The following is a 23,224-nucleotide window of genomic DNA, read 5'->3' as shown; positions in this document are numbered from 1 at the left end:
ACCATGCTCGGCCATGCGACGGGAAAACAAGATAAGTAATTACTTGAACGGCAGGCTACAGGGTCATTCTGTCAGGAATCCTTGTCACTTAAACACCGTAAATTAAAGTCAATGTTTGCGCGTGACAAGCGCTCCATATCTCCGTCCCGACCGCCTGACTAGCACTACGGGGGGTAAGGGCTGGTGAAACTAACTTGAACGAGATCAGAGGAAAAGTGTTGAGAGTTCACGAGATGTTACGATATGTCAAAGTTCGCGCTCTGTTCACGTTTTACAAACGAGAGGATTGGCGTGATTAGATGCTGGTGTTTGTTTGATAATCTATTCAGGCCATCCGATCACCTTCAAAGAATAGACACGTGCTGATCACATACCCCTTGGGTCCGTGTGTTCATCATTACATGCTGTTGAATACTAGACCTACACCAGCAGCATACTGTATACCTTACTAAGGCCGTTATGGTTAGTCCATGAACATAGACGTGAAACACCTGCACTAAGTGAGTGAGTGAGTGAGTTGCGTTTAACGCCATATCCATAACAGTATGTCAGCTCTATATACGTATGTTAGCTATATATACGTATGTCAGCTATATATACGTATGTATGCTGTATAAACGTATGTCAGCTATATATACGTATGTCAGCTATATACACGTATATGTCAGCTATATATACGTATGTCAGCTATATACACGTATGTCAGCTATATATACGTATGTCAGCTATATACACGTATGTCAGCTATATATACGTATGTCAGCTATATACACGTATGTCAGCTATATATACGTATGTCAGCTATATACACGTATGTCAGCTATATATACGTATGTCAGCAATATATACTTATGTAAGCTGTATAAACGTATGTCAGCTATATATACGTATGTCAGCTATATATACGTATTATAAGCTGTATAAACGTATGTAAGCTGTATATACGTATGTCAGCTGTATAAACGTATGTAAGCTGTATATACGTATATCAGCTGTATAAACGTATGTCAGCTGCGAGCTATATATACATATGTCAGCTATATATACTTATGTAAGTTGTATAAACGTATGTCAGCTATATATACGTATGTTAGCTGTATAAACGTATGTAAGCTGTATAAACGTATGTCAGCTGTATATACGTATGTCAGCTATATAATACGTATGTCAGCTATATATACGTATGTAAGCTTTAACCGGGAGCACAGAGTGTGAGGACAGCACTTTTAATACAACGACCAACGTCCAGATTGTTGTACCTACAGGTGTAGCGCCTGCCTGGGGGTATTCATGAATTATGTATAAGCTTATTTCAAAATATCACGAACTTTGGAGACAGAACGTTATCACTTATTCATGTCAATATATACCAGTGTTGGATGAACATGTATACTAGTCGTGCTATTCACCAAATGTCTCATTATTACATTTAAGGTTCGACAACTGGAGGGATATTATTATGGAATCCATATAAATACCGCCCTATCAGTTCATGAGGATATGTTGAAGATAAAAACAGGCATAACAGTGATTAGTGAGAATATGAATGAACTCTGGCAGCCTGACGTCAGTGGGATGGGGAACTGTATGTGTGTCAGCGGAACAAACACTGAGCTGCATACCTTCCGCCTGCAGTCCGTGATGTCGCAGCAGTGCCGGAGATGCTGCTGCCCAGATAGTGCACTTAGTCAATGGGATAGGTGTCGACAGTGTCGTGCAGTGCAGCCTGCCAGATTACATCACATCACAGCGGGTTTTATACCTGTCCTGCACACATGTACGTGACATTAATAACAGGGAGGTCACTGATCACAGTATAGATAGGCTAACTAGCAGCGGTCAGCAATGGTGAAAGTCTCTTGGCTGGATATCCAGGTTGAAACTCAGTATCTTAACAGACTGCCTGTCTTGATGTAATGTGAGACGAGGTGGCACATGACCGATACTTGTGGCATAATTTTCTCCCGGAACTTTCCGTTAAATCTGGATTCTAGTAGCTATTCTAGTAGCTTCCATGTTCCACTTGACGCCAAGTCTAAATACAGCGCCCCACTGCCATTTACTGGACGGAAACAATGTAGTACAATCACAACTCTGCCTTACATTGTACACTGAATAACACTGCCATACAGCACATCATCAAGACACTGTCACAAACACGTGGGAAACCATGCAGAGACCATACAGACACCATGCAGAGACCATACAGACACCATACAGAGACCATGCAGAGACCATGCAGAGACCATACAGAGACCATACAGAGACCATACAGAGACCATACAGACACCATACAGAGACCATACAGAGACCATACAGAGACCATACAGAGACCATACAGAGACCATGCAGAGACCATACAGAGACCATACAGAGACCATACAGAGACCATACAGAGACCATGCAGAGACCATACAGAGACCATACAGAGACCATACAGAGACCATACAGAGACCATACAGAGACCATACAGAGACCATACAGAGACCATACAGAGACCATACAGAGACCATACAGAGACCATACAGAGACCATACAGAGACCATACAGAGACCATACAGAGACCATACAGAGACCATGCAGAGACCATACAGAGACCATACAGAGACCATACAGAGACCATACAGAGACCATGCAGAGACCATGCAGAGACCATACAGAGACCATACAGAGACCATACAGAGACCATGCAGACCCATGCAGAGACCATACAGAGACCATACAGAGACCATACAGAGACCATACAGAGACCATACAGAGACCATACAGAGACCATACAGAGACCATACAGAGACCATGCAGAGACCATACAGAGACCATACAGAGACCATACAGAGACCATACAGAGACCATGCAGAGACCATACAGAGACCATACAGAGACCATACAGAGACCATACAGAGACCATGCAGAGACCATACAGAGACCATACAGAGACCATACAGAGACCATGCAGAGACCATACAGAGACCATACAGAGACCATACAGAGACCATACAGAGACCATGCAGAGACCATACAGAGACCATACAGAGACCATACAGAGACCATGCAGAGACCATACAGAGACCATACAGAGACCATACAGAGACCATACAGAGACCATACAGAGACCATGCATGAGACCATACAGAGACCATACAGAGACCATACAGAGACCATACAGAGACCATACAGAGACCATACAGAGACCATACAGAGACCATACAGAGACCATACAGAGACCATACAGAGACCATACAGAGACCATACAGAGACCATACAGAGACCATACAGAGACCATGCAGAGACCATGCAGAGACCATACAGAGACCATACAGAGACCATACAGAGACCATACAGAGACCATACAGAGACCATACAGAGACCATGCAGAAACAGACATGACTGAAGCAGCTGGCACAGTATCATCTCCCAGCTGACAAGGAAAGGGTGGTCTACACTAGTGGTGGTCCGATTAATTGAAATAATCGAAGATTGGTCGCAGTGACTAAACGACCAAGCAATCGAACATGTTTTCTCGTAATCGAACACGACCAATCTTGGAACACTTGTTTGCATTAACAATATTTTTCACAAGGCTGGTTTTGTCTGTGTCATTAAATTTACATTTCATAAGCACTACAAGTCATGATTAAATTTATCTTCAAGAATCCAGGAAATATGTGTTCCTAACATACTAATCATCATTTAAATATGCAAAATTTGCAAATGGACTTTATGCAATTTGCAGAAAAACCAAATTACTACATGTTTTTTTTTTATTATTTTGTGTGCATTAACAAAAATAACAGGAACATTTGATAAATGACGCTAACCAATTATTTTCGATGATTGATCGGTTGTAATAGACCAATCATCAATTATTAGATTTTAACCAATTCCCAACACTAGTCTACACTGTGAAATACACAATGCCATTTTAGAAAGTGGTCAAGTGTAACCTGTTATATTTGGGATTACACTTTCTTAGTAAAGTACAGATTCTAGAACTTTTTGGGCATCCGGGATTCGAACCCACACCCTCAGAGTCAGGCACCTAATCGCTAGCACACAAAGTCAGACACCCAGACCGCTCAGCCACCGCGGCTTCCACAAAAATGGAAGTCGGACAACTGGTAGTCTAGACTGCGGACTTTGTGTACCCCTCTGATAAGTGTTAATTGGCACGGCTCCCACTGCCGAAAGCTATGAAATACACAATGCCATTTTAGAAAGTGGTCAAATGTAACATATGTTACGCCGCATCAATATTTATTTATACCAGCAGTTTTTTAGCAACATAAGTGCTAAGTTTCTTTGGACAGTTGCGATTGAAGTGCTGGAAAATAGTCTGAGAACAAAGAAAAAATAATTTCTGGGAATCCAGGATGTCATGAAAGAATGAAAGAAAAAACATTCCGCTACTCATTTCATGATTGTATATGTTTTGAAGTTGGTACCGAAAATATAACCTGTCTGTGAAAAAATTGTTTTTCTATGTTGAGTGTGTTTGTTCCAGATAAGAGTGAGAACACTTTGTGTTCCGAGAGCAGGAGGACCTGGGACCTGTCATCCTGCCTTAGCGCAATACGTCGGCGAGCAGAGAACATCAAGACGTTCTGGTTCGGATCCGAGTATGTGTCAAAGTGCGGGGACAAGTCCGAGTTCAGCGTCGACTGCTACAACCCAAAACCCTACTCCGAGGATAGTGTAGTCTCCAGAATATTCCAGCGCGGAGACTACGACAAGAAGAACCTGGACAGGTTTATGGAGATCACATTCATCGCTCAGCCAGGTAGGTGGGCTTATACGCGAATGCATTCGCTGACCCATGCAGGTAGTCTGCTGCTACAATACATTCATCGTTCTGCCAGTTGTGGCGGATCTTATACCTCAGCAAAGTAGGCTGGTCTTTCACATGAATATATCTGTAAATAGTCATCGAAAGAGTTTATTTGTAATTTATGAAATACAAGCGTGAACCAAACCGTTTGTATTGTTCGTGAAATTAAGGCGAGAGCATAAATGAAAGATATGATGACTAAGAGCGATGGTATTTGCCTATATCTTGGACTGTAGGACAGCACAACCAGCACACGTGTTTGATCATAGTTAGGCAGTTAGGTACAGATTTAAACTGGCCTTATGTTAATCCGCGTGTGTTGTTAATTCTCACAACTTCCTTATTAACTATTTCCTCTGCCGTTATTTAACAGAAACAACACAAATCATTGCACAGAATTGGTTTAACTGTGTATACAGTGCTGGGACAAGACTTTTAATAATGTTCAATAACTTTTACTTGTGTTCATGAAATGAAGCTATATTCAAATGAATGTTTTTAATTTTCCACCCCTTTTTTAGTTTTGCGACAGAATTCACACATGTACCACACGTTGTTATTATACAGGCAAGTACGAAGCGTGTGGCAACGAGTTCAGCTCTCTGCACTCCAAGCTGATCTCCGTCGACCCCCTGTCCAACCAGGTCCACACCCCTTATGAGCTGAAGGACATGCCCTACCTCTGGTGGGAGTCGGAGGAGAAAGACATGTTCTCCCTCATCATCCTCGACCCCGGCTACCTCAACATAAAGGGTTTCTTCATCAACATCAGGGGCTCCAACGTCACGACGGGAGAGGTGGGTGCCCACATCAAGTCACACCGTAGCGCCGATGGCGCATGCTAAGACGGGGACCGGGTTTCATCTCTGTCATATACGTGTAATCGCTTTGTTTACCATTCCCAAGCTAAGTTTTTTTTATAAAAACCCAAACATATTCATTAGGCTATTCACTAGGCTATTCACTAGGCTATTCACTAGACGTGACCCCGGTTATATGAGAAAGTTATCACGATGATTTCAGATGTATTCAACATGTCAGGTCATTCATACTACCGGAAGTAAGTCTTCTGTGCGTAAATCGCATTATCTTACAGGATCAAGTGTTATTTAAGGATAGGAAGTGGTCACGTGATACGTACAGTATACTGGCATAAGACTCTTGAAGTCAAGTGTTGTCGTAACATAGGATCACACGTTGTACCATTACAGGCGAAGGTCATGATACATAACACAAGGACCACACGTTGTTCCTTTACAGGCTACAGTCATAACACAAGGGCCACACGTTGTCCCTTTACAGGCTACAGTCATAACACAAGGGCCACACGTTGTTCCTTTACAGGCTACAGTCATAACACAAGGGCCACACGTTGTCCCTTTACAGGCTACAGTCATAACACAAGGGCCACACGTTGTCCCTTTACAGGCTACAGTCATAACACAAGGGCCACACGTTGTCCCTTTACAGGCTACAGTCATAACACAAGGGCCACACGTTGTCCCTTTACAGGCTACAGTCATAACACAAGGGCCACACGTTGTCCCTTTACAGGCTACAGTCATAACACAAGGGGCCACACGTTGTCCGTTGTCTTTACAGGCTACAGTCATAACACAAGGGGCCACACGTTGTCCCTTTACAGGCTACAGTCATAACACAAAGGGCCACACGTTGTCCCTTTACAGGCTACAGTCATAACACAAAGGGCCACACGTTGTCCCTTTACAGGCTACAGTCATAACACAAGGGCCACACGTTGTCCCTTTACAGGCTACAGTCATAACACAAGGGTCACAACGTTGTCCCTTTACAGGCTACAGTCATAACACAAGGGCCACACGTTGTCCCTTTACAGGCTACAGTCATAACACAAGGGTCACACGTTGTCCCTTTACAAGCTACTGTCATGGTACATAACACAAGGGCCACACGTTGTCCCTTTACAAGCTACTGTCACGGTACCTGTGCAAGCTAATCATGAAGTGCAGTATTCCCGGTGCTTTAACAAATAGGGATGGGGAGGCAAACTAGGGTGCCGTTGTACAAACCAACCTCAGCGCTAAGACTACCTTAAGTCTATGTTAATATATGGGAGTTACAGCACTTAGGTGTATTACTATCAAGGTTGTAGTAATCCACGTGTGCAGTAATCCAGGTGTGTAAGTGATCAAGGTGTGAAGTAATCCAGGTGTGTAAGTGATCAAGGTGTGCAGTAATCCAGGTGTGTAAGTGATCAAGGTGTGCAGTACTCCAGGTGTGTAAGTGATCAAGGTGTGCAGTAATCCAGGTGTGTAAGTGATCAAGGTGTGCAGTAATCCAGGTGTGTAAGTGATCAAGGTGTGCAGTAATCCAGGTGTGTAACTGATGAAAGTGTGCAGTAATCCAGGTGTGTAACTGATGAAAGTGTGCAGTAATCCAGGTGCTAATTATTTTCCTTGTTCATGTGCAGGCAATCCAGGTGTATGAGGGACCACAGAACCCCACGAAGAATGTCAACCCGTACGTGTTCCTGCTGTTCAAGCAGAAGGCCTACATCAAGATGCCAGTCATCTGGAGGCAGAAGTTCTTTCACAGGTCCAGCCCCATTGACTTCAGGGAGCTCGCACAGCAGTTCTCTCTCACAGGTAATGTCCGATCACGGGTAAATACTCTCTTTCGCAGTTGATTACTCTTCGTCAGAACAAAAGTCTCTCACATAGGTAAATAATTCTTGATACAGAAGATTACTCTCCCTAATAGTATATACACCGTTCTCATAGGTAACTACTCCCCCAGCATGGCTCTTTCCCTCCCAATAAGTGAGGTAGTGGCACTACATACTGAGGGTTATATTACCATTCATCATCTTTGTCAGGAGACCACCCGTTTGTGTCCCAACAAGAATTTACAAAACTTAAATAGATTCTTTATTGTAGGTCCGGTGGCGATGTCGTGGGTGCGAGTTGTTGGAGACCCCTACGCTGCAGACATCATGAAGAAGAAGGGCTACATGAACACATGTCCACAGTTTATTTACGAAGGTAAGTCAGCTGAACACATACCACAGTTTATTTACGAGGGTAAGTCAGCTGAACACATACCACAGTTTATTGGCGAGGGTAAATGAGCTGATCACATGTCTGTAGTTTATTGGCTAGGGTAAATCAGTTGAACACATGTGAACAGTTTTTTGGCGAAGGTAAATCAGCTGAACACATGTGAACAGTTTATTGGCGAGGGTAAATCAGCTGGACACATGTCTTCAGCGTATTGGTTCCTGGTCTCCGGTTCACGCCATCAGGAAACAATGACGTACACGGAACCCGGTCTGGAATAGTCGCCCAAACCTGGGTGTTGTGTCCCACGACGGGAGCCCATCATTTCAGACAAACTCCTCACACTGATCGTGGTTGACCCCGCTGTTCCTCTTCCGGAATTCGGTAGCAAAGAAATCCCGTTCGTTCATTGGCTGGCTCATATTCATCTTATTCTAAACGTATTCCCATACAATCTGAAATACTTACTTCACACAGGATCTCGCACCTGCTCACGTGAGCGTCCCGATACATACTCCGGTTGAGGAAAAGACCATTCCGTTTGACAACTGGAAACTGATATTTTCCAGCTGCCAAATCACAAATACATCGTTCTTGTCCATCTAGAAGCTTACGTTGGTCGGAAGATGGGACTGAATGGATCGGGTCTTGCTTGGTCCCACACATGCACAAGGACAGACGTACGCACGCAAGCACGCACACACAGACAAACACACCTAAGTACATGTAATATGTGTCCACAAGATATCTGGAGATGTCACGTGTCATTGCAGCGTTCAAGACGAAGGAGACGCCGTTCATCCCCCGCGAGAAGAAATACCGTCCGGACATGAATGTATATGTGAACGTCACCTTCCAGTCGCCCGCCGTCAACTTCAACTCCTGCTGCTCCTTCTTCACATTGCCGTAAGTAGCAGCGACGACCACGTGCATGTCATCACGTGCATGTCATCTGGCGTGGAAATGTCCGACTGTAGAAGCTTGCCTACAATAATGATCCCTGTTGTCACGTGATGTGTGCACGTGATATGCTTTGTTAACACATAGAACAAGTATATCATTGTTCACGTGATATCGCCTATAGGAATGGATTACCTTTCACGCGATGTCGCCACATTTTATCCTACACGTGATATAAAAAATAAGTGTTCAAAGTTTACAAAAAATTACCGTTTGATTTCTTTAAGTATCAGTTGTATATTTGTTTCATGATCACACTCTACACATAGACCGATGACACGGATTCACTATATATGCTTGTTTTGCAGACAAAAAACAATCTCTCTCAATCCAATAGGAAATGCCAAAGTGAAAGCTGCGTTCGCACGGCAAGAAGTTATTCCAAAAGTTGAACTCTCCATGGCAACAGCATTCCCCAGCGCCACGCGGGACTTCCGGGGTATGGTATAATCACCTATAGTGTTGTTTAGCTTCTACCTTTGTGCCGTATATTGGAAACAATTCATCGATACCTGCTTGGGTCATTTGTTCAAAATTCTTTAAATCTTATAAATGCTTGAGTCTGGATGGTGTCCATATAATTTCAGACAAACTCCTCACACTGATCGTGGTCGACCCCGATGTTCCACTTCCGGAATTCGGCAGCAAAGAAATCCCGTTCGTTCATTGGTTGGTTGTGAATATCTGTGACGGTCAGGTTGATAACGGCGAGGTAGTCCAGAGTTACATCGGGCCGGCTCCTCCTGACAAGAAGCCCCACAACTACTACTTCCTGGTGTTCGAGCAGGGCTACGAGCTGGAGCCGTCAGAGGTCTCGTCCTACGCCGCGGCTAACTGCTCCAAGATGTTCAGGGGCAGGTAAGTCGACTTCTGACTTCACAGCCAGTACAGGCATGTCTGTGAGGGTTCTTGGATCCTTCAGTGAATCCTTATAAAAGAGATCAACCTCACATCTCCCTGACATAGCGTTCATCTCTTGACCGATCACTATATCGTCAGTATCAGGACATTTGAAAGTCCTGCCTGATTTGGGACGAAGTAATGAAAACAAGCTGTCAAATATTGTCTAGGTTATCTGGTGCCAGATATGGAAAAGTTATCTCGCTGCGGGAACTGTTCTTGTGGTAACATTGCAAGCTGTGTCCTGGAGATCCAGGCTGGCATCGTGACCATTCCTTGGTGCCATGCTGTCTTAGCCAGCACCGCACGTGCTCTTGTGACTGTTGCACTCCACCACCAGGGGCGGAAACAGCTGTCTCACGTCGCAAGGTCAGCTAAGAACCTGGTACCAGTTGGTTGTATGGTTGAAGATTACATCCACTGGTCTAATGGTATATCACAACAATATGACGATATTACAGTCTACCAACGGTCTAATGGTATATAACAACAATATGACGATATTACAGTCTACCAACGGTCTAATGGTATATAACAACAATATGACGATATTACAGTCTACCAACGGTCTAATGGTATATAACAACAATATGACGATATTACAGTCTACCAACGGTCTTATGGTATATAACAACAATATGACGATATTACAGTCTACCAACGGTCTAATGGTATATAACAACAATATGACGATATTACAGTCTACCAACGGTCTAATGGTATATAACAACAATATGACGATATTACAGCCTACCAACGGTATTAGGTGATACTGTCGAGGCTACTAACTGATTCTCCGTCTACTGAAATGTACATAGTTTCTCACGTGTCACTTCTTTACACGTTATCGCTTTCATTTCAGGTGCCGATACTCTCTGACTTCTCTGGTAAAAACACATAACCTCAAGTTGGTCGGAGCAACATGGATGCTTTCAGAAAACGACGAATTTGTTCGTCATATTTATATAGGCATGGGACAGCCTCGTTGTCGGGTGTGCAAGGACGTCCCCGGCTATGGAATTCCCTGTCCTTCTTCAGGTGCCCGAGTTACCTCCCTTTGGTGCACTCTGGAGCTGTTACTTGTGCTCGCTTTCACTCTGTTTCAGTGGCAACGTTTCCTGTGATTTGCTTTAAGCTTTGCGAACGTTTTGTTTACATTAGTGTTTCTGTATGAACTGATGAATATTTGACCATTGGAAGGATATGTATTTGTTGAATACCTGCATTTGATTGTGTGTAGCATATGCTCCTAGCCATGTTGTATTGCCGTCAATGTTTTGCTGACACTGGTTATGTTTATAGAAATCAGTATCGTTATTGGGATTCCACTTTGTTGTTTTGTTAATCATATCACCTTTGTTGTAATAACATTCCCCTCATAATGTGCTATATAACCATGTAATACTTAATCTCATAAACCCTTGAAGTGCATGATGTGTAACTGAAGTAGTACTGGAGTGTAACATGTATCTGTCAAGTATAATCTGTTGTCTAGGTTAGTTCAGCTTTGTAAATGTGGAACGCTTTATTTATTGGTGGACAGCACAATAATGTCTGCATTGATAACTGTGGAAATGACTTTTCGTTCACCGAACAATCTGTGCGTCACTGTTTGCTGCACCCGTGTTTGCTTCTGCACCCGTTACGTCACCTTGTGCTGGAGACGACACCGGACCCGACAGGTACTGTTTGTCTTGCAATTAAAGCGTTGTGTTCCCGTGTTAGCCTGATGTAGCGCCATTAGTGAACGGATCCTGCTCACTGCATATATGCAATCTTTGAAATACACTACCTAACTAAGGAAAATGAACCATCAGCATTGAGGGTAATTCATACTCCGAAATTGGTTTTCAGATTTTAATTTTCCTATAAATCGAAACTTTATAAGTGACAGAAAACTAAACATGTAGTGAAATACATGTAGAGTTTACACTGGTCCTCTGGCTTTGTCCTGAAGAAAACGACTGTGTAAGGCTATAGAAGGTGAGCCTGAAGGGCGAGGGAAACATAAACAAACATCGAGGGTACATCAACCCATGGGCCCCGAGGGACCAGTGAACAACGTATTTATCTTACCGAACACCTTAATGTTAATTTTGAATTGTTTGAAGCACGGGTACAAGTCTTCTGTAGCCATCGCTACATTTTGCTGACAAGAAAAACAGATTTATCTCCCTTCCATCGATTTGCATTCGCAAAACATCGGTAATTTCCATACATCATACGTGATTCAATGTTATTCGAAATAAAGAATTACTACCACGTGCACGAAGTACGAATTGAGTTGCCATTGACAGCGGGGTACATTGAAATGTTACTGCTTGAGAACAATAGAAGAGCGCTCAGCCAATCAGAAAGCGACATTGATGTGTGAGGTAAGATAAGACGATATTATAGGTTATCACATCGTGTCTCGGGAAATACGGGGTTTTATCAGTCTCCAGTAAGGAACTGATAAAACCCCGCATTTCCCGAGACACGATATGATAACGCATTTATCTAGCCGAATGTTTTTACTAAATCAAAAGAAAACAATACGCATCAATTTCATTCTCAGTTGTTGTGGCAAAACGTTTCCTTGCTGCCATGTTGACAACAGCTGATCGATTGACCTCAATGCAGCGCACGTTACTAAAGGCTTGGCGATGCACGCTTTTCTCACTTCGCGTGGTCACCGAGGCGTGGCGGAATAATATGACTTTTGTACTCCCTTCTCACGGATCGTGACGGGTGTACATGGTATTTTATCAGAGTCACGTGAACCAATCAAAACTCGACATTCTTACATGAGGCTGGATAAGATGTATATACAAGCCAAGGTTGAATATATAACATATACCAACGGTATAGATCGAGGTGATATATCAGATACCCTGGTACTACTGGTCGACATGACGATATAGATGTATATACCAGCCAGGGTTGAATATATAACATATACCAACGGTACAGATCGAGGTGATATATCAGATACCCTGGTACTACTGGTCGACATGACGATATAGATGTATATACCGGCCAGGGTTGAATATATAACATATACCAACGGTACAGATCGAGGTGATATATCAGATACCCTGGTACTACTGGTCGACATGACGATATAGATGTATATACCGGCCAGGGTTGAATATATAACATATACCAACGGTACAGATCGAGGTGATATATCAGATACCCTGGTACTACTGGTCGACATGACGATATAGATGTATATACCGGCCAGGGTTGAATATATAACATATACCAACGGTACAGATCGAGGTGATATATCAGATACCCTGGTACTACTGGTCGACATGACGATATATATGTATATACCAGCCAGGGTTGAATATATAACATATACCAACGGTACAGATCGAGGTGATATATCAGATACCCTGGTACTACTGGTCGACATGACGATATAGATGTATATACCAGCAAGGGTTGAATATATAACATATACCAACGGTATAGATCGAGGTGACATATCAGATACCCTGGTACTACTGGTCGACATGCTGATATAGATGTATATACCGGCCAGGGTTGAATATATAACATATACCAACGGTACAGATCGAGGTGATATATCAGATACCCTGGTACTACTGGTCGACATGACGATATAGATGTATATACCAGCAAGGGTTGAATATATAACATATACCAACGGTATAGATCGAGGTGATATATCAGATACCCTGGTACTACTGGTCGACATGCTGATATAGCTGTATATACCAGCCAGGGTTGAATATATAACATATACCAACGGTATAGATCGAGGTGATATATCAGATACCCTGGTACTACTGGTCGACATGACGATATAGATGTATATACCAGCCAGGGTTGAACATATAACATATACCAACGGTACAGATCGAGGTGATATATCAGATACCCTGGTACTACTGGTCGACATGACGATATAGATGTATATACCAGCCAGGGTTGAATATATAACATATACCAACTGTATAGATCGAAGTGATATATCCGCGATGCTGACCTGTTAACTTTGAAGGGCGTTACATACTGGAATATTTCAATGAAAAATTCTGTCATTCCTGTTAACCAAAGTGTGGGAGAATACTTTTATATATTATGCTAACAGAGACATCTGTCGAAGGTCTCTACGAACGTAGGGTGCTAGGGTGCTATACATATGCTACATCGTTTTGGGAAACGATTTTGTGTGAAATTGTATCAAGGTCACGTTGTTTCTGGGAAAATAATTTGGTTTTTAGTGACTAACCGTTCGTTTCAGAATTGAACAAGAAAGTAGGAACGGGAACCGTCTCAAAGAGGGCCTAGGGTCGACCAAACTGCAGCCCTATCAAGTTTCAATCAGGTCTTTACTTGTCAGCTACCGTTACCTTGTCTAGTATTCGTCTAACGATACGGAGATAACGTCTCCTTAGTGTTAGCCCGCACTGGCCCTCTTTAAGATGGGATGTCCAAGACGCTACACGACAAAGCATGCCGCCCTCTAATGTCATTCAGCCATCAGTCTCTCGTTGCCACACACGTAGTACGTCCAGGATGTTTTACATTTAGGACATCATGTTGCCCGCAGTTCGTGGAGTGTAGATACCCACATTTGTATAAACTCAAGAACATATTTCAAATGAAACCCTATTTCTTATTTCAATTTTATTTTAAACTTGTTTCAGAACAATGGACAAGCTGGAAGAGCAAATGGTTGAGACGGAACCGGAAATAGATACATGTTTGCACATGCGTAAGGGCGTGGAAGCACCGAGTGACAGTTGAACGAAAAATAGCTAATGTCGAGTGACAAAAGAGCATTGTACGCCAATAACGTTCTCTTACAATGATCCACAGTCACACTGTATGCCAGGAACGTTCTCATACAGTGATTTGCAGACACACTGTACGTCAAGAAAGTTCTCTTACAGTGATCCACAGTCACACTCTAAGCCAGGAACGTTCTCTTACAGTGATCCACAGTCACACTGTACATCAAGAACGTTCTCTTACAGGGATCCACAGTCACACTGTACGTCAAGAAAGTTCTCTTACAGTGATCCACAGCCACACTCTAAGCCAGGAACGTTCTCTTACAGTGATCCACAGTCACACTGTACATCAAGAACGTTCTCTTACAGGGATCCACAGTCACATTGTACGTCAAGAACGTTCTCTTACAGGGATCCACAGTCACACTGTACGTCAAGAACGTTCTCTTACAGGGATCCACAGTCACACTGTACGTCAAGAATGTCAGTGATGTCAGGTATAATCATTGAAATCATCAATAACATGGTAGAAGTGTATTGCCGCAAGGCACCAGGCAACAACAAACAGCTACTACTACCCGTAGGGCATATCATGTTTAACCTTATTACAAGGTGTTGTCACGAGCACCTGGTGTCATCAAGGATTCATTGGTGTACTCAGTGTTTAGCGGAATCTCTTCGTATGATAATCGAAAAATCGTTTGGTTTTTTTCCCATTTTTGTTCTTTCGGCGGTGTCTAATTGAAGAACAATGAGCTCTTCGTTTCCGATTGATGAACTGATGGTTTTAATTATTTTAGTATTTCATGAAAGCATGTTATATTTAATCATTTTTCTCTTGCCATCTCTGGATGAATGCGATTCACCCTTCTCGCTTATCTCATCACCATCTCATGTACATAGTACCTCATCCACATGTGAATATTGTAAATACTAATAATATATTATTGTTGAACATAATTAATAAAATTATTTATTATAATGAAATTGAATACGTTATCATTGTACATTATTCCGGTGGCAGATAGGCTCCAGGTACCTAGTGGTCGTGAGAAATGTTCCACAACAGGGTGCGGTGAGACGTTACACACTTAGTATTACTGATCGTCTGCTGCTATAGGACAGTCAAGAGGTCCTGGGAGACGGGGGCTTGCGGGCGACTACAGCTGCCTCACTCAGCTACCCTACCTCCCCGGAGTTAGTAAGACTCGTGATGCGTGAATGGATGCACATTTAGTGATAGAAATGGTTATGAACCTTGTACAGATCACAGAAATACACTCCCTACATTCAACTGGACCATGAGAAACAGGTACATTATGTATGGCTTAGAATGATAACAAATATTGGGCTAAAAGATGATGATTTATTGTCCAAGTTATGGAATGTAATGAAGCTTGACCAGTCCCTGTGCAATGCATCTGCCGGCCAAGCGATGTACAACACATCTAACCTAGTGCTGTCCACAATGTCACACCACCAACGTAGTGATGTCGTCACAATCAGTACTGGACAGTAGCCTGATAGGTACATAAGCAGAAGTCCCCCTTTGTCGTTTGTACCCGTCGTCATGGAGACGTCTTTGGAACATTGAGGGCAGCAGTGTTTGACGCCGCTGAGGTATGTCATGGGCGAACAGGAGTAGTCACAACCGTCACTGACGCAGTCGCGGACAGTTACAGTCGCTGCAATATAGACAGTGTGGAGTTAACGTCAACTGAAGGAGACAACTGTCACGGTAAAGCAGTTTATTGGGGGAGGGAACCATGTAGACATTTACCACTCGAGAGACTGACAGACCAAGGAGCCCATCATGTCAGGGTCGGACCCATGTACCCAAATTACCATGTACCCATAGCCCCTAGTGGGCTACAAACATTTTAAGTCCTTATATTTATGTCGTTTTTCCGTCTACAGAGCCAAATACGATCTTTCGATATAGTTCACTTTACCTATCTCAATCAGCACATTTGATTTTTAAGTGGGGAGACATCGTCCACGCTATACTTACGCTGTGGGTACGGCTGTTGTGGGGGGTACGGCTGCTGAGGGGGGTACGGCTGCTGAGGGGGGTACGGTTGTTGTGGGGGGTACGGCTGTTGTGGATTGGGGTAGTAGTAAGGTGGAGGAGGATAATAAGGAGGGTATGGATATGGGGGGTACGGGGTTTTGCCGTCAGGTTGCTTTGGTGGGAGGGGGGCGGTAGGGACATCAGTCAATTTAGGTTTTATTGTAGGTGGTGGGTGGGGTTTGGAGGTTGTTGGTGCTGGCGTTGTCGGTGGAGGATGAGGTTTTGGAGTTGGGTGGGGAGGTTTGACAGTTTTGGGATAATAAGGGCGCTGTATTATGTGCGGCCTGTAGGGAATCCGGCGCCTGAATGTTCTGAAACCAAAACGTCGCCGAAAGAATGTGCCGTCAACGTCATGAACGACGACAAAGATGACGTAGAGAAGAGAGACGGCGATAACTGCTGCCCTCATGGTGACCTGCAAACAAACAGAAACAGGACGTCAACGAGTCACACAAACTGCCCAGGGAAGTGGGTGTGTGTCAGTGACCGAGACAGTGTCAGGCATATATATGTTACCTCGATAACCACACATACAAACAAAGGCACATAAACACACGCACACGCACACGCACACACACACACGCACGCACGCATCCAAACACACCCTTTCTATAGTGGAAAATATGACATTATAAACAACAAAATGGACACTGGAAGCCCTTACAGTAATACTGTGGTGAACACTGGACGCCCTTACAGTAATACTGTGGTGAACACTGGAAGCCCTTACAGTAATACTGTGGTGAACACTGGAAGCCCTTACAGTAATACTATGGTGACACTGGAAGCCCTTACAGTAATACTATGGTGAACACTTGAAGCCCTTACAGTAATACTACGGTCACCACTTGAAGCCCTTACAGTAATACTATGGTGACCACTTGAAGCCCTTACAGTAATACTATGGTGAACACTTGAAGCCCTTACAGTAATATTATGGTGAACACTTGGAGCCCTTAAAGTAATACTATGGTGAACGCTTCAAGCTCTTACAGCAACACTATGGTGAACACTAGAAGCCCTTACAGTAATACTATGGTGACCACTTGAAGCCCTTACAGTAATACTACGGTCACCACTTGAAGCCCTTACAGTAATACTATGGTGACCACTTGAAGCCCTTACAGTAATATTATGGTGAACACTTGGAGCCCTTAAAGTAATACTATGGTGAACGCTTCAAGCTCTTACAGCAACACTATGGTGAACACTAGAAGCGCTTACAGTAATACTATGGTGAACACTGGAAGCCCTTACAGTAATACTGTAATGAACACTGGAAGCCCTTACAGTAATACTATGGTGAACGCTCCAAGCCCTTACAGTAATACTATGGTGAACACTTCAAGCCCTTACAGTAATGCTATGGTGACCACTTGAAGCCCTTACAGTAATACTATGGTGAACACTTGAAGCCCTTGAAGTAATACTATGGTGAACACTTGAAGCCCTTAAAGTAATACTATGGTGAACGCTTCAAGCCCTTACAGTTATACTATGGTGACCACTTGAAGCCCTTACCGTAATACTATGGTGAACACTTGAAGCCCTTAAAGTAATACTATGGTGAACACTTGAAGCCCTTACAGTAATACTATGGTGAACACTTGGAGCCCTTACAGTAATACTATGGTGACCACTTGAAGCCCTTACAGTAATACTGTGGTGAACACTGGAAGCCCTTACAGTAATACTATGGTGACCACTTGAAGCCCTTACAGTAATACTATGGTGAACACTGGACGCCCTTACAGTAATACTATGGTGAACACTGGAAGCGCTTACAGTAATACTATGGTGAACACTTGAAGCCCTTACAGTAATACTGTGGTGAACACTGGACGCCCTTACAGTAATACTATGGTGAACACTGGAAGCGCTTACAGTAATACTATGGTGAACACTTGGAGCCCTTACAGTAACGCTATGGTGAACACTTGAAGCCCTTACAGTAATACTATGGTGAACACTTGGAGCCCTTACAGTAATACAATGGTGAACACTTGAAGCCCTTACAGTAATACTATGGTGAACACTTGAAGCCCTTACAGTAATACTATGGTGAACACTTGAAGCCCTTACAGTAATACTATGGTGAACACTATAAGCCCTTACAGTAACACAATGGTGAACACTTGAAGCCCTTACAGTAATACTATGGTGAACACTGAAATCCCATACAGTAATACAGTGGTGAACACTGGAAGCCCTTAAAGTAATACTATGGTGAACACTGGAAGCCCTTACAGTAATACTATGGTGAACACTTGAAGCCCTTACAGTAATACAATGGTGAACACTTGAAGCCCTTACAGTAATACTATGGTGAACACTTGAAGCCCTTACAGTAATACTATGGTGACCACTTGAAGCCCTTACAGTAATACTATGGTGAACACTAGAAGCCCTTACAGTAACACAATGGTGAACACTTGAAGCCCTTACAGTAATACTGTGGTGAACACTGAAATCCCTTACAGTAATACAGTGGTGACCAGTAGAAGCCCTTACAGTAATACTATGGTGAACACTGGAAGCCCTTACAGTAATACTATGGTGAACACTGGAAGCCCTTACAGCAATCCTGTGGTGAACACTGGACGCCCTTTCAAAATTCTACACTTTCTCCAGAGGAAACGAAAATACTTCTTTTCCAAAGCATGCGTAACAACGTTTATCCGAAATAATATCGTAATCACAAAAAACATACCTTGGTGATGTCGCTCACAGAAGAGTGCCGACAACTCGCAGACGGTCGCCCTATGTTTTGTCCCGACCACTTCACTCGTATTTATCCCTCCGCGTTATCCAGGACTCATCACCAGGTGTGTAATTATGCACCCGGAAACACACGCGAGCGTTCACTGGTACCACCGGAGTGTGGGGTCCACGGAGGGGGTGACGTCAGAACGTCCCCCAGGGGAGGCAGGTGGGACTGAAAGAACTGCTGGTCATCCCATGAATATACAAAAACTGGGGAGGGGGGAAGATCACATGCTAATCTGTGGAATAATTGTCATAGAAATTTACATTTCACACAAGCCCTCGGGCCCAAGGTTCGTAAAGTACAGGGGTTTGAAAACAATTGCTAACATGTAGTATTTCAACCATTGTAAATCTATATATCTTATGTGTACAGTGTATTTGGGCACTATGGCTGTGTGAACTATAACACAGTCCCTTTATCCCGTGTACATGTATATTACAAGGGGGTGAGCGCAGTAGTTGGACCAGTGAAAAATGCACGTGCGGTACGTGATAAATGTTATCTCGGACCAACCCTACTTGTTCTCGGTGTTTCATTTAATGTGCATACACCCTTGTAATGCAAACCAACAATAGCGATTTGAAACTATGGTCGTTTGTTAAACAACTTTTATCCTAATTGGATTAAAATTCTCATATTTAAATGTCCATTTGGCAAGGTAAAATAATGAGGATTCACAATCTTACATTCACAATGTTTGACTTGCTTTTTTGCTTAAAGTGAAATTCATCGGTACGTTTCACTGCAAATAGACTATACCTAAATCACACATTAAACCATAGGAGCATTAACATTACTACATATGAAGTACAAAAATGGTGGATCATCTCTGAAACACAGAATGACGCTCTGCTCACTCACTGACATCCTTTTTCTTCAAGGTATCGGCTACTGCAGGCGACCATGGGTGTAAACTGGAGGTCGTGTAATCAGACGTTTATTACAACATAATGTGGGGTGCCATTAGACACTGAATGGATATTGCTTTATGGCGTGTCCGCAGTTCTATGGAATCCACTTTGTCAACGTTTCACATAGCATTTATGAAGAGGAAGAGCTCAAACCTTTCCAATTACCACGATACTATTAGTTTAAACAGATCTGTCTTCGCTTGGGGGAAGAAGAAGAATTGCATTCATATAGTGTCAGATTTCCAGTGACCAAATACACATTACACCATTGTGACAAGCATGGGGCTCCAGCACCAAGCATTGTGCACTCCCTTTAATGCTCGCAACACAATACAATCACGGAATGTTGATAATATTTCCGAAGCTGGGGCACAAAACAAAACGTTTAACACACCTCGATCGGACATCTAACCTGCCGATGTTTGTGGAGGAGTCAGTGTCCTACGTCGAGGTTTCTCGAGACATGGGACGCTGTCTGGGACAGTCGAAGTGACGTTACCTGGGACAGTCGAAGTGACGCTGTCTGGGAGACAGTCGAAGTGACGGTACCAGGGACAGTCGAAGTGACGCTACCAGGGACAGTCGAAGTGACGCTACCAGACACAGTCGAGTGACGGTACCAGGGACAATAGAAGTGACGGTACCAGGGACAGTCGAAGTGACGGTACCAGGGACAGTCGAGTGACGGTACCAGGGACAATAGAAGTGACGTTACCAGGGACAGTCGAAGTGACGCTACCAGGGACAGTCGAAGTGACGCTACCAGGGACAATAGAAGTGACGGTACCAGGGACAGTCGAAGTGACGATGTCTGGGGCAGTAGAAGTGACGCTGTCTGGGACAGTCGAAGTGACGGTACCAGGGACAGTCGAGTGACGGTACCAGGGACAATAGAAGTGACGGTACTAGGGACAGTCGAAGTGACGGTACCAGGGACAGTCGAAGTGACGGTACCAGGGACAATAGAAGTGACGGTACCAGGGACAGTCGAAGTGACGATGTCTGGGACAGTAGAAGTGACGCTGTCTGGGACAGTCGAAGTGACGGTACCAGGGACAGTCGAGTGACGGTACCAGGGACAATAGAAGTGACGGTACTAGGGACAGTCGAAGTGACGGTACCAGGGACAGTCGAAGTGACGCTGCCAGGGACAGTAGAAGTGATGCTGTCTGGGACAGTCGAAGTGACGGTACCTGGGACAGTCAAGTGACGCTACCAGGGACAGTCGACTGACTGACTGACTGAGTTTAGTTTTACGCCGCTTTTAGCAATATTCCAGCAATATCACGGCGGGGGACACCAGAAATGGGCTTAACACATTGTGCCCATGTGGGGAATCGAACCCGGGTCTTCGGCGTGACGAACCAACGCTTTAACCACTAGGCTACCCCACCGCCCCCTGGGACAGTCGAAGTGACGGTACCTGGGACAGTCGAAGTGACGCTACCAGGGACAGTCGAAGTGACGCTGTCTGGGACAGTAGAAGTGACGGTACCTGGGACAGTAGAAGTGACGCCACCTGGGACAGTCGAAGTGATGATAACTGGAACAGTAGAAGTGACGCTACCAGGGACAGTCGAAGTGACGCTACCTGGGACAGTAGAAGTGACGCCACCTGGGACAGTCGAAGTGATGATAACTGGAACAGTAGAAGTGACGCTACCAGGGACAGTCGAAGTGACGCTATCTGGGAGATGGGGAGATGAAAGCCGTGTCTCAGGTATGTGATGGTGTTAAATCTACAACACAGCTTACCACGCCTTCCATCCTGCTGAAAGATACAACTCCTGAAGCGCTGTAGACCCAAATAACACTGAGCCAAGCCATGTCAGCTCCACAAAGCAGACAGTGACCCATGCTCAGAGAACTGAAGATTTTACGAACACTTGCTTCAGACTTAGGTTCCGATAAATAGTTCTGTTTTATCTCGTTCAACACGAACGATATAACGTGTACTATGGTACTCAATACTAATACTCAACTATGGTATTATTATACTTCGGAACTGTCATATTTGTAAAAGCGTTTGGTCAGATATAGTGTTGTAAACAGCAGATTAAGACAATGATGCTTTGAAAACTCGACCCATGATTTTACTTGCCCAGTCGTGACATGGTGTGGACATTTTGTATTCATTTTTTTCCACTGTGTCCTGGGTAGACAGTCGTGACATGGGTGGGCATTATGTATTCATTGTTTTCACAGTGTCCTGGGTGGACAGTCGTGACATGGGGTGGGCATTATGTATTCATTGTTTTCACTGTGTCCTTGGTAGACAGTCGTGACATGGGGTGGGCATTATGTATTCATTGTTTTCACTGTGTCCTGGGTAGACAGTCGTGACATGGGGTGGGCATTATGTATTCATTGTTTTCACTGTGTCCTTGGTAGACAGTCGTGACATGGGGTGGGCATTATGTATTCATTGTTTTCACTGTGTCCATGGTAGACAGTCGTGACATGGGGTGGGCATTATGTATTCATTGTTTTCACTGTGTCCTTGGTAGACAGTCGTGACATGGGGTGGGCATTATGTATTCATTGTTTTCACTGTGTCCTTGGTAGACAGTCGTGACATGGGGTGGACATTATGTATTCATTGTTTTCACTGTGTCCATGGTAGACAGTCGTGACAAGGGGTGGGCATTATGTATTCATTGTTTTCACTGTGTCCATGGTAGACAGTCGTGACATGGGGTGGGCATTATGTATTCATTGTTTTCACTGTGTCCTGGGTAGACAGTCGTGACATGGGGTGGACATTATGTATTCATTGTTTTCACTGTGTCCTGGGTGGACAGTCGTGACATGGGGTGGGCATTATGTGTTCATTGTTTTCACAGTGTCCTGGGTGGACAGTCGTGACATGGGGTGGGCATTATGTGTTCATTGTTTTCACAGTGTCCTGGGTGGACAGTCGTGACATGGGGTGGGCATTATGTGTTCATTGTTTTCACTGTGTCCTGGGTGGACAGTCGTGACATGGGGTGGGCATTATGTA

The 23,224-nt window shown here is 43.8% G+C and overlaps 2 protein-coding genes across 2 annotated transcripts; one reads left to right on the top strand and one right to left on the bottom strand.

The window, feature by feature from the left end:
- The first annotated feature begins 1,542 nt into the window (after positions 1–1,542).
- Positions 1,543–15,461, top strand: LOC124288926 (uncharacterized protein C56G2.4-like). Its single transcript, XM_046725518.1, has 10 exons — positions 1,543–1,777; positions 4,502–4,777; positions 5,393–5,622; positions 7,278–7,452; positions 7,744–7,848; positions 8,637–8,769; positions 9,132–9,262; positions 9,411–9,681; positions 10,586–10,761; positions 14,388–15,461. The coding sequence occupies exons 1-10, from the start codon at positions 1,543–1,545 to the stop codon at positions 14,435–14,437; spliced, it is 1,782 nt and encodes a 593-aa protein (XP_046581474.1). The 3' UTR covers positions 14,438–15,461.
- LOC124288925 (mucin-5AC-like) lies at positions 14,777–21,990 on the bottom strand. The gene is made up of 6 exons (XM_046725517.1): positions 21,979–21,990; positions 21,647–21,838; positions 20,723–21,319; positions 16,486–16,960; positions 15,928–16,159; positions 14,777–14,900 (listed from the first exon to the last, which is right to left on the bottom strand). The coding sequence occupies exons 1-6, from the start codon at positions 21,988–21,990 to the stop codon at positions 14,777–14,779; spliced, it is 1,632 nt and encodes a 543-aa protein (XP_046581473.1).
- Between the last annotated feature and the right edge of the window lie 1,234 nt (positions 21,991–23,224).

This window comes from Haliotis rubra, unplaced genomic scaffold, assembly GCF_003918875.1.
Source record: "Haliotis rubra isolate DU_JTF1 unplaced genomic scaffold, ASM391887v1 Scf43, whole genome shotgun sequence".
In the NCBI taxonomy this organism is placed as follows: Eukaryota; Metazoa; Mollusca; class Gastropoda; order Lepetellida; family Haliotidae; genus Haliotis; species Haliotis rubra.
Note: the sequence above shows the minus strand (reverse complement) of the source record. Positions and strands in the feature narration are given on the sequence as shown.

Bases quoted from the DNA above. Each gene is read 5' to 3' on its own strand.
- LOC124288925 (XM_046725517.1), bottom strand. The intron at 21,320-21,646 runs GTACCGTCACTT...GACTGTCCCTAG, and splicing joins CGTCACTTCGACTGTCCCAG to TACCGTCACTTCTATTGTCC. The intron at 14,901-15,927 runs GTTAGATGTGTT...CTTGACGTACAG, and splicing joins GACATTGTGGACAGCACTAG to TGTGACTGTGGATCCCTGTA.
- LOC124288926 (XM_046725518.1), top strand. From the start codon at position 1,543: ATGAATGAACTCTGGCAGCCTGACGTCAGTGGGATGGGGAACTGTATG. The intron at 5,623-7,277 runs GTGGGTGCCCAC...GTTCATGTGCAG, and splicing joins CCAACGTCACGACGGGAGAG to GCAATCCAGGTGTATGAGGG. The intron at 8,770-9,131 runs GTAAGTAGCAGC...CTTGTTTTGCAG, and splicing joins TGCTCCTTCTTCACATTGCC to ACAAAAAACAATCTCTCTCA.